We start from the raw sequence: 10,814 nt of genomic DNA, 5'->3' as shown, positions 1-10,814 counted from the left end.
TTATGTAAATCTGACTCACCGTGACTGTATCTCACCAATCTGAGTTTCTGCATCAGTCTTCAGTCCACAGAAATAAGTGCTATACTGCCCTCTACTGGATGAGCAGAGAAGTATTCATATTATGGTCGCTGCTACCAAACAGTAGTACATGCTGTGAATCTAAAGAGTATAAACCATAATAACATAGATTTTCTACAAACAGCACTGTAGAGAATAGCTAACTGTATTACTGCTAGAGATGATGAAAGAAACAAGCTCTGATATTCAACTTGCAAGTTTTATTTCTCTAATAGTTCTTTATATCACAAAAAGTCTTCAAAATGCAGACTAGGATCTGTATATAAACTGTACACAAAAGCAAGGCACTATACACTGGAGGATTTTAAAAATCAAATACATTTCATGATCGCTGCCTAGCTCCTGTATTCTTTCTTCTACCTGAAACAATGACACTAGAGGCATCCGAATGAAGCTGCATCATTCTGATTTGTAAGTGGCAAACGGTGAACTGTACAGCGAGAGAGGATTACCGTAATATCCGTAATATTTAACAACATATGACACAAGCTTCCTCAATATTAATTATACAATTTATTTAGCTCAGTGATTATTCGGGAAGCTTTCTTTAAAAAAAAAAAAAAAAGACTCCTATGTGGATTTGATATAAATATAAATTATTTGTAATGCACAAACATACATACAAGAATAGCAGATAGTCTTATGAGGAGTGTGTCAGACAGGCTAGCAGGCCTGCTCCCCACTCCACTCCAACAGATGGCTGCATGACAATGTAAGGGCACTGGCTGTTCAGGGTATGGTACATATGTACATACATTAATAGAGTGACTTTAAGGAAGCGCTATTAACACATCCGCTCTGAAGTGCATCCACCTACATGTGTCTCCTACGTGCAGAACCCAAACACCAACACAGGAAGCAGAGGAGACGAGAAGCTGGCACACCTCTCGTCCTCTGATCATCTCCTCTCATCTCCTCTCGTCCATTCCTCAACCCGCCAACACAGGGTCGAGCTCAGGAGAGGCAGCTCCTGAGCCTCTGTTGTGACCCGTAAACAAAAGAGGAGACAAAACAACGGCTCGGGTTGCTTTTTCCTGATGTCTTCAGTTCATCTCTCTGTTTCAAACGTTTAAAAAAGTCCTTTGGCTTTCTTCAAGTTCACCTGCTTCCAGCTGGGCAGACCTCCGTACTCCTCTCTGGTCATGTCCAGGGCTTTCTGTAGGAACACACAATCAGAATCAAGCTTTAAACACTGTTAAACTAATCCTGCTCCCTGCACGGTGAGGAATGAGCAATCTTGAGAACACACTCATGCGTCGGTAAGATTAAAAACACATCCATCATTCTTCAATTCACACCCCAACAAAATATGATCTGCATTGGACTCATGTCTCCAGGTTTGAGAACGGTGTCCACACCAGCTTGTAGATTGTGAGTGAACAGCATGCTGATCAAATGAGAAGTTAGATGTTTTATTACTGAGAAAAAGAAAAAGAAATGAAATGAAGTAGAGATGGAAAAAATAGTAAAGTTGAATGAAGATGCTGCACAACATGAGCAAAAGTCCAGGTCATCCATGCTCATGTCAGAAGACTCACCTCTCCATACGCCCCTACATCCTGGAGGGTGGAATGAATTCAATATGTGAGTTTACAAGAAAGACAAGAGGAGGAGGATGATGATGATGATAGGATGACAGCACTTGATGAAAAATGTATGAACAAGATGAAGCAACGTGGGATGAAAAAGAAGGAAATCTGAAGGCTGAATGATTAATACAAAGACCAGATTTACCACAAAGTGATGGGAAACAGCATATAACCTGACACTGTTTCACTGGGTGACTGATGTCTCTCCACATTGTAGCTTATTTTGACTTAATCCTGCAACACACCGTCCTGCTGCAGTAAATACTCACTAGCGCAGTAAATGAGTATTAATCCACTGCTGAGAAGAGCCCCCTACCACCATTAACCACCATTTACTCCTGCTTGAGCAACACTAAGTAAAACCAGCTGTTTCAGGACTTATTTACCTTTCTATAATATGAAACTATAAACTATTTTATAGAATAAAATCGGACTCATCCTTTAAAAAGGTGCTAAATATATATATATATTCAGAAAAAAGTAATATATCACATATGGAAATGTTTTATAATATAGCAAGAAATTAAAATATGACAAGTACTGAGTTGTTGGTGCAAGGTCAAAAAACTAGTGAAATTCCATAATTACTGGATAATATAATTACTGGATCTACAGGTGGCAAGAAACACGACTCCAAATAAATGCTAATGTTGCTCCATGCTGGCTTATAAATAGGACACTGTTTGCTAACTACTAACTGCAGAACTAGTTTCTAAGGTGACAATAATGTCACTTCTGTTTAAAACTTCATGGTCTCCTCCAAGTATACATAATATAAAATGCAAATTCCCAAATTAACTGTAGTGTCTTGCTGTGTCTCTTCATTTATCATCTTAAACTGTGTATGTAGCTGTGATTTATCTGTGTTAAAGAGAAACATGTGCCACCTTTAAAGTCAGATTAGAGACAGGTTGTAAAACTGCAGGTTCTCACCTCAAAGTCCTCATCAGACAGGTAGACCTCCAGGCGGAGAGGGTCGACGCCTTCGGGCAGCGGCCGGGCCAGCAGATCTGACAGAGGGTATGTGGTCTTACACAGCCTGGCTAACACGTCCTCCACCAGGATAATCTGGTTACACACCTCCGCCTCCTAACAGCACACACACACACACACACACACAACATGGTTTTAATAGAAAAAGCACCCAGAGAGTTGGATAGCAGATAATAAATTTCATTAGGAAAATCAATAAGGGATAATGGCTTACACCTGGACTGACCTGTAATTCATGAAAATAATACCAGTCTGTTGTTTTGCACAATACTGTACTGTGAGTGGGAGAGTGTACACTGATGGCTTGGAGCAGACACTGCTTCATATCAGATTATGGAGCTGGGGAGTAATCAGATAATAGAATTTCCACCACACACCCTCTCAGTGATCTCAGCGATGTCCTCTCTGTGCTCCCAGCTGGGGAACATGTTGGTGAAGGTGAGCGGCTCCAGACCGGCGTGGATCAGATACGCTTTGGGAGGCTTTTTGTCGTTCTTTTCTGTTGAAATAAAACAAGAACAGATCAGAAAATTAACGATTTTGTCTTGTTTAAATTCATTTTTAAAAATTAAAGTCTGGTCATTGCTGTTGTGTTTTTGCAGTACGCTTCACATGAATCATTTTGCAGTTTAACAGTGGAAAGTAGTGTGGTCTGATAATGTTCCCAGCTATAAACTGGTAATGGAAGGAATAACTACAGTGTGAAATACCTTTACAGTACTGCAGCACTGTCTCCATCGCACACTTCCTGTCTGAGTCCCAGCGGATCTGAGCGGAGCCGGTGCTTTCGCTGTCCTGAGGCCACCAGCCCTGCCACAAGTACACCTCATGATGGTTGTCCACCAGGAACAGGGCTGAAAGGAGCAGAGAGAAAACAAGATAATGAGGCCACACACACTGTACATACAGCAGGTCAACATTTAGTTTTCTTTGCAGTGTGAAGCTAAGAGACAAACACTGTGTCTGTGTTCTCGCTCTACTTTTGGTCAACTGTTGGTCAGTTAAAGACTTTGAGAGTGAGCACAGTTTTGTTAAGTGGCTTCTCATTTGTTGTTTGAGTGGCTAGGTTACGGTAGAGATAATAATGTGGTGCTGAGGGGTTTATGGAAAACAGGCAGACACACAAATCCTCCCACAGGCTTTAATTTCTTTAAGATTTGTTTAAAGGAACTGGTTTAGTCAGTAGGAAATGGGTTTTGTGTTTTGCTTGCTATGTGAAGCACGTTGGAGTATCTTACTCACACTAACACTTTATTTTATGAGTCCACAATTTTCCAATAATTTTAAAATCATTTTGCAGGGAGTTTCCTGAAAAGAAATGTGTCATTTGGTCTCTTTCCTTAAAATAAATCCATTTAAATCAAGTAAATATGTTCATTATTCAGTCTGGGTTACCAATAAATTCTAATTTAAGTTACACTAGCAATTATCTGCTTCTAATTATTTAGAAATGCTGAACACCGTCTCCATTTTCCTTATTATTAGTACCAAAATAATAATTCTTTCCAGTAAACGTCAGCGAAATTATGGAGCCGTAAAAAATAAAGTGTTGCCACACTGACATCTGCAGGATGTACCTGGTTGGGAAGCTGCATACAGGTCCTCCTGCAGGAAAGGCATAGAGTTGACGTTCCTGGGTTCTCTGGCCGGATAGAGAAACTCCACAGCTGTGAACTCCCCGGAGCTGCTGCTCAGCTGGTAGAGACGAGGCGTGAAGTTAAACCTGCCGGGGTCTGAGGGTCAAAACACCAGGACAAAAAGTTATTACATCACCCACAGCCTCGACAGAACAACTATGTTAGAGTCAGATACACAGCTGAGGTGTTTGTGACGTGTTTGAAGTTAGATTTATACTCAGTCCCATAAAATACCATCTGATCATTTGTTGAACCTAAATAATAATAGATGTTAAAGAGAAATTTGGAACTATAGGAAAATAGCAACGTTTCTGATGGAAGAAAGGTCTTTGGTGCAGTTAGCCGAGTCAGGTTTGACATTCTTTGCTTCACCCACCTTGCAGCATGCAGTCATACGCTTTTCTGTCTCTCCTCCCGAGGGCCTCCCAGAATCCCGTGGGCTCTGCTCCCTCATCACATTCCCGAATGGTCACCTTGCTGCTGCTGTGGAGACCTGCTTCTAGAGGGCAACTGCACAAAGACAGAGGTGTCACACTGATTGATGAAGGCAATATGAAGTCAAAAAAAAAAGAAAAGAAAAGGAAAAAAAAGCTCTTTTGTAGCCACTGAATACATTATTTGGGATTAAACACTCACTGTTCTTTGATCTTGCTGGCTGCGGTAAGCGCCACCTCCCGCGTGTGATTCTGAGACTTGCAGCCATGCCACAGGTAGATGAGAGCCTGGCTGACACTCAGCAGCACCATGGAGACCCTGGATCGCAGGCTGCTGCAGTGACAGGCTACCTCCAGCAGGTGGCCCTCCACTGCTACCTCCCCACGCACACAATACAGACGCCAGTCATCTGGAGGGAAGAGCAGACAGGCATTTTTAGGTATTTAGCTGATGAAAATCCTTGATCAAAGTCTGACTTAAGACCTGCAGCCTAAGGTATGTTTATCCCTTAAGATGCTTTCTATTCCCAACATCTAATTATATCACTGTTCCTCTAAGCTACACTGAGGAACAATCCTTAGTGAGGATTATGTTCATGTGGACTTACTCTGGGAGTTTTCCTCTTCCTCTTCTCTCTTCCCTGAGTGGACGACCATCCCTCCTTTGAAGCACTGCAGGTAACACGGAGGCTCCTTACCTTGCTGAACTTGAACCTAGAGCATGATGAAGGAAGCAAGAGGAGAAGTCAAGCTTACAGAATGATGTACACACAAAATATGGACACATGTAGAGAGAGGCACTGTGCTTTCACGTACCTGCGCTCCCCTCTCCTCATCCAGCTCCACCGTCATCAGTGCCGATGTCCCTTTCTCGCTGACGGTGGCGTTGCGGCCCTGCCAGAAGAAGTAGCAGCACTTCTCCTTCCCAGGCCCCGCTGTCTTCAGCTGCTCCGGGTTCTGTCTCCTCCCAACTGATGGACAGAGATTGTAAGAACAATGAGAGACTATAACCCTGGAAAATCCTGAGATATCACAGTGAACATTTGTTATTGTCATAGAGATGGAATTGAACTACTTGACTTGTTCTGCAGATTTGCATACTGTAGTTATTTTATTGTGTCTACAGTGGCAAAGCACTACTAGTGTCACTTAAACTAAGTGTTTTGCAATTAACCGCTCAAACTCTCAACCACTCAAACATTAATTTCCTCTCGGAAGGAAAGGATCAGGTATTATATATTTTTTCTACTTAGAACAAACCCAATAAAAAGGTAAAAAAGGAAAAGATTCATTTTTTACACAGGTTAAATGCTTTTCCTAAAAAAGCTGGGTACTTCAGTTTTTAGCAGACATTTCTCAAACAGAAGTAAACAGTACATTTGTTGGGGACTATTTTCAGCTGCGGATTAATACACATTTTGTGCTCTAGTGGTTTTAATAGTTATTACTTCATTGTTGGTATGGTCATTTCATGGCATTTGTTAACATTAAGAAACATAAAGAATAAGCATGTTTCTTTAAAATTGGAAAAAAAGAAACTCTCTCCATAATTATATTATATACTGTACATTATATTCCATGTCTTCTATGTCTTATATTCCTACACTTCACTGCAGCTGTGTAAGGCTTACACTGAGGACAGACTAAAAACAACATGTACCAAGGGATCCTCAAGTGTGAATGGTGACAAGAATGTGTATAAGTGAAGTACTTTAAAATATCTCATGTATAACACATAAACTCAGTACTGACCTGCAGTGCTGACCATGTACTTCCACTTCACCACGTAGGTGTCGCCCTCATGGAACTGGCCGATGCTCTGGCGCGGCAGGCGGCTGTAATCAAACTCCAGGATGTGCCACACCTCCACCCCCAGGGTGCTGACCTCGTAGCTCCGCCACTCTTCCCCCTCCACCAGGCCGTAACCCCGGCCCACGTTGAAGCCGTCCAGTTTGGTGCCCACTGGCGCTCCATGGAGGGGCAGCATCAGGGAGGCGTCGTACGCACGTGGCTGATCAGACGTGGACTGCTCCTGGGACGAGGGAGTAAAGTAAAGGGAGTAGAAGTCAGTGACAGATGTGTGCAACATATAATACAGGAATACTTTTATGTTACTGAAGTACTTTTTGATACCTTCTGATCTGTGACGTGGTCGTTGATGTATTTTGTGGGGCTGGGTGTTTTCCTGGAGTCGCTCCAGTCCACAAACTTCTCTTTGAACAGGGTGGTTTCATTGTGTTGAGTCAGTCTGCCGAACACTGCCCAGTCAGGACGACCCTGACCTTTCCTGCAGGTGAAGAAGATGCAATATATCAGCCACACAAAAACACTACCTACCTATGAAAATGTTCTTGCTACACTGTTCTAGTTCTAGTAGAATCCTCTTGAATAGGACAAATATTAAAAGAGATTGAAGGTGACTGAAACACTAAAACCTAGCATCTTTACCACCTTATTCAATTGTAAGGTGAACTATTACATACATAACTACATTTAAGTTAAAGCTAATCAATCTAAATGTGCCAGTGTTCTCCAAACACACTGAATACTGAATACTAATAAATCTTTCACTCATTTGTAGATATTGGACATTTGATATTGGGATTTATGCAGATGTTAGACCTTTGGAACAGCAGATGTTAGACCTTGGCATAATAGGATAGATGGCAGAATCCCATTTAATTTGGCCAGTTCCAGGGTGCATGCAGTTTGTGCTGGCTGATTGACCATCATCATCATTTCCTAGACCATTGAAATGTAACTGAGCTATTGTTAATGGTGTTAGATTTATGTGTGTATGTGTTTCCATACTTAGGAATGAGCGGGTTGCACTCTCCTGGGTCGAGCGGGTTGATGTCACAGTTGGTGTAGTCGAAGGTGCCGTTCCACAGGTGCTTCGCCAGCTGGAAAGCCACCTTCCTCTGAGCCAGTGTCACTTCCTTCCCGTGCCATATATACATCTCACTGCCAAAGTCGAAAACCAAAACCTGCACAGAAAACATGGACAGGTTTCAACTTCAAGATGATGGAATGTCTATTTTGAAATAGGCATTTGTTGAGTGAGTCTGGAAGTTAGGAAGTCTGACCTCTTTTGGGTTGAGCAGAGAGCAGCGGGGCATCTTGGCCCAAAAATCATCATCTGGAACCAGTTTGTCCTCCACCAGACGGTAGATGCAGTTCGTCTCCACTATGGCGCCCTCGTACAGCTCGTCTTCATCTGGAGTTCCTGCCGCTACAACGTCAATGACACAGTGGCATGCTATAGTTAAACTGGCATTTACGAAGGCATTCGCTTATTTAGATATCAGATGTTAACCCTTACGTTGATAACTTGTCTGGCCTCCCAGGATCTTCCAGAACTCTTTGGAGGCGTGGTTGTGCGAGTTGATGGCCTCCTCGATAGTCTGGACGTAGTTAGAACGACATCCCAAATCTCTCTTGCTCTGGATAAAGTTGGCCAACTCTGAAGCCTAAAAGAACATAAGACTGATGAGTTCTGTCCATTTTACTCCAAAAACACACTCATTTCTCAAAAGCTGAATATAATTTGGGGTAAAATCAATTTTTCCAGCATTTCTTAAATAAGAGAATGAGTCTGTATGAACTTTTTGTCAACTAAGGGAAAAACTTTATAATGAGCTGTACAAACAAGCCTTCATAAGTAATGTGGGTCACAGCTCAGAGTTTTCCTCTCTGTCAGATTGAGGTCAGCGCTCTGTTCGGCCAATTGAAGGTCATCAGATCAGTCTGGGCTTTGAACAATAGCTTTGTTTCGTGTCAGTTTCCTGCAACAACCCCCGCACAGACACACACACTCCTTTCCTCTCCGTCCTCACGCACTCCTTCCCGTCCCGTGCCACCACAGCTTCCTCTCAAATGCTGCGTGTTTACATCCTGCACGTGAAGCCTGCCCCGCATGATGGGCGCACTTTACTCCAAAACCCACTCACCTTGTTCTTCTCGATGACGTTGGCGAACTCTCCGGTCCAGATGAAGCAGAAGTGAGGAGTGATGAGCAGAAAACAGTCGCCGCTGTTCAGGGAGGACGCTCTGGGCTCCACCAGCCTGGTCTGGACGTGGCGACGGCCTAGTGTCGCATACAAACACACAGACAGGTGGTTTATCATTGACAGCTACGACTATCGCTATCAACATGCCTGGATTATCATGCTTGGAGTGTTGGTGGTAACAATGTGCCAGCCATCAACATTTGACCCTGGACATTTATGTACATGCGATGGCCCTATCAAGTACCAGCATCTTTGTTTCCAGCTAGCAATTTATCATAAATTTGTCTAAAGTGGCCTTGGTGGATCAGGATCTCATTGGTTCTTCAGGTAATGTGAGCAGAAACCAGCAGAAGCTTTTCTAAAGCAACACTCAATACTGCCAGGTTGGAACAGTTAACCTCCAGACAGAGCCGTACCCCTGGTTTAGTGGATTTGGTCTGGATTACACACAGTGGGGTGTGGAGGAGAGGATCAGCCCAGGATAGCGTGAGGTGACCTGGGGAGAATGATTTAGAGTCACAGCTGTCACCAACAGACATGTGGAGGAGGTGCAAAGACACCAAAATAGACCGTCTCCCGTTTTAGATATCCTCTGGAAAGGACAACACCAAAGCAGCATCCTCTGAAGCTTTGTGTAAAACAGAGGCTACTTGTTTTTACAACCTGCTGAACGACTTATTGTATCTGCTGCTGAAGATGTCTGGAAGATTGTATGTCAAACTAAACAAACATGATGTGTCTAAATGATTAGAAAAGAGTAGACAGAGGTTCTGTAAAGTGTCAAACATCTGGCTGGAGTCCCTGCTGCTCTCTAAACCAGTGGTTCCCAACTGGAGGGTCAATAAAAGACATTTTGAGAGAAGAAAGTGAGAAGAAGTGAATGCTCTCTCATCCCAAAACATGGCTGAAGTATAACACAGAATAAATGACATGTTTTTCTTTTTACACTACAACCATTTCTAAAAAATAATTCAATATATTTTATACAGTGACGTACTGGGCCAGCTTGAAACCTTCTTAGATAATGAAATCTCTTTTTTTAGCACAGCAGCTGTTCTTTTTATTGGGCCCATTGACTTGTTATGTTGTAAAGATGGTGTTAAAAGTCTGAATAAGCCTGGATTTATTGTTAACTACTGTTGCAGTGCCTTCAATGTTTTTGTTAGATTTTTAAACCTCTGGTCCTAAAGATTAGACATTTACAGTTATACTATCTACTGGAGATAAGAGTGTTTTATGAAGCACCAGTTAAACTTTTTTATTTTTCTCTTATATAAATAATATAAAGATATAAACTTGTGTGTTGTGATCTTTAATATCTACTGTGTCTGTCAGGAGCCATTTGAACAGCAAAACCTTTATTTGGGTCAATCTGAGCTGAGTTGCCCTATTTTCTGAGCAATATTGTGGAAATATAAAAAAGAAACGAAGGACATCCATCTCTTCAAAATCCTGATATTGCCATGCAAAAAGGCTCCATCACAAAGAGCTGGTTGAAATGTCAGCCAAAAACACTTCAGAAATGTCACTGTTCATGCCCTGGACAGTGAGTGGACATTGTAGAGGAAATAAATGGAATCCTAAGAACTAAAGCAGGGAACTTGGATCAACGCTGGCAAAAATGGACTGTATGCAAGAGAAAAGACAGGTGGAGTCCTCAGTGAACATGAAAGGAAAGGGACAAAAGTTGTAAAGAGAGTGTTGTGAGTGCATGTGTGCTTGTGTACAGTCAGAGCGGCCCTGTCGACTCAACTGACCTTTGACCTGCAAGAGCATGAGTTTCTTGTAAGGCACGGCGCTGTTGTTGGACATGTGCTCCGAGATGTTGACGCTGCGCAGGTTGACGTTGCTGAAGTTCTCCTTGCTGGCAAGACCGGCCAGAGCCACCTCAGAGAAACCAGAGTTCTTATTCACTGCAATGAACAGGACAGAGCACAGAGAGAGGAGAGAGGGGGGACGTGAGACCGAAAGAAGAGGACGTACAGTAATGTAACACACACCCATTCATTTAATTTAATTCCTATAGGCAGATAAGTAAGGCGACGACAAGCCACACACAAGTGCCGACACTAA

At 42.5% G+C, this 10,814-nt stretch overlaps 1 protein-coding gene across 1 annotated transcript in view; it reads right to left on the bottom strand.

Annotated features, from left to right (window-relative positions):
• Positions 1–263: 263 nt before the first annotated feature.
• The window catches only part of svila (supervillin a), a 47,191-nt gene continuing 36,640 nt past the window's right edge, over positions 264–10,814 (bottom strand). Inside the window, exons 23-38 of the mRNA XM_053342357.1 lie at positions 10,499–10,654; positions 8,682–8,818; positions 8,054–8,201; positions 7,818–7,963; positions 7,543–7,718; positions 6,865–7,018; positions 6,484–6,763; positions 5,548–5,702; positions 5,340–5,445; positions 4,934–5,141; positions 4,674–4,807; positions 4,238–4,393; positions 3,371–3,514; positions 3,038–3,159; positions 2,601–2,756; positions 264–1,234 (exon numbers count right to left, since the gene is read on the bottom strand). Of these exons, the coding sequence (XP_053198332.1) occupies positions 1,148–1,234; positions 2,601–2,756; positions 3,038–3,159; positions 3,371–3,514; positions 4,238–4,393; positions 4,674–4,807; positions 4,934–5,141; positions 5,340–5,445; positions 5,548–5,702; positions 6,484–6,763; positions 6,865–7,018; positions 7,543–7,718; positions 7,818–7,963; positions 8,054–8,201; positions 8,682–8,818; positions 10,499–10,654 (2,465 nt within the window). The 3' untranslated portion in view covers positions 264–1,147. The remainder of the gene's footprint in view (positions 1,235–2,600; positions 2,757–3,037; positions 3,160–3,370; positions 3,515–4,237; positions 4,394–4,673; positions 4,808–4,933; positions 5,142–5,339; positions 5,446–5,547; positions 5,703–6,483; positions 6,764–6,864; positions 7,019–7,542; positions 7,719–7,817; positions 7,964–8,053; positions 8,202–8,681; positions 8,819–10,498; positions 10,655–10,814) is intronic.

Source organism: Scomber japonicus, chromosome 21, assembly GCF_027409825.1.
Source record: "Scomber japonicus isolate fScoJap1 chromosome 21, fScoJap1.pri, whole genome shotgun sequence".
Classification (NCBI taxonomy): domain Eukaryota; kingdom Metazoa; phylum Chordata; class Actinopteri; order Scombriformes; family Scombridae; genus Scomber; species Scomber japonicus.
This window is presented reverse-complemented; position numbering and strand designations above follow the sequence as displayed.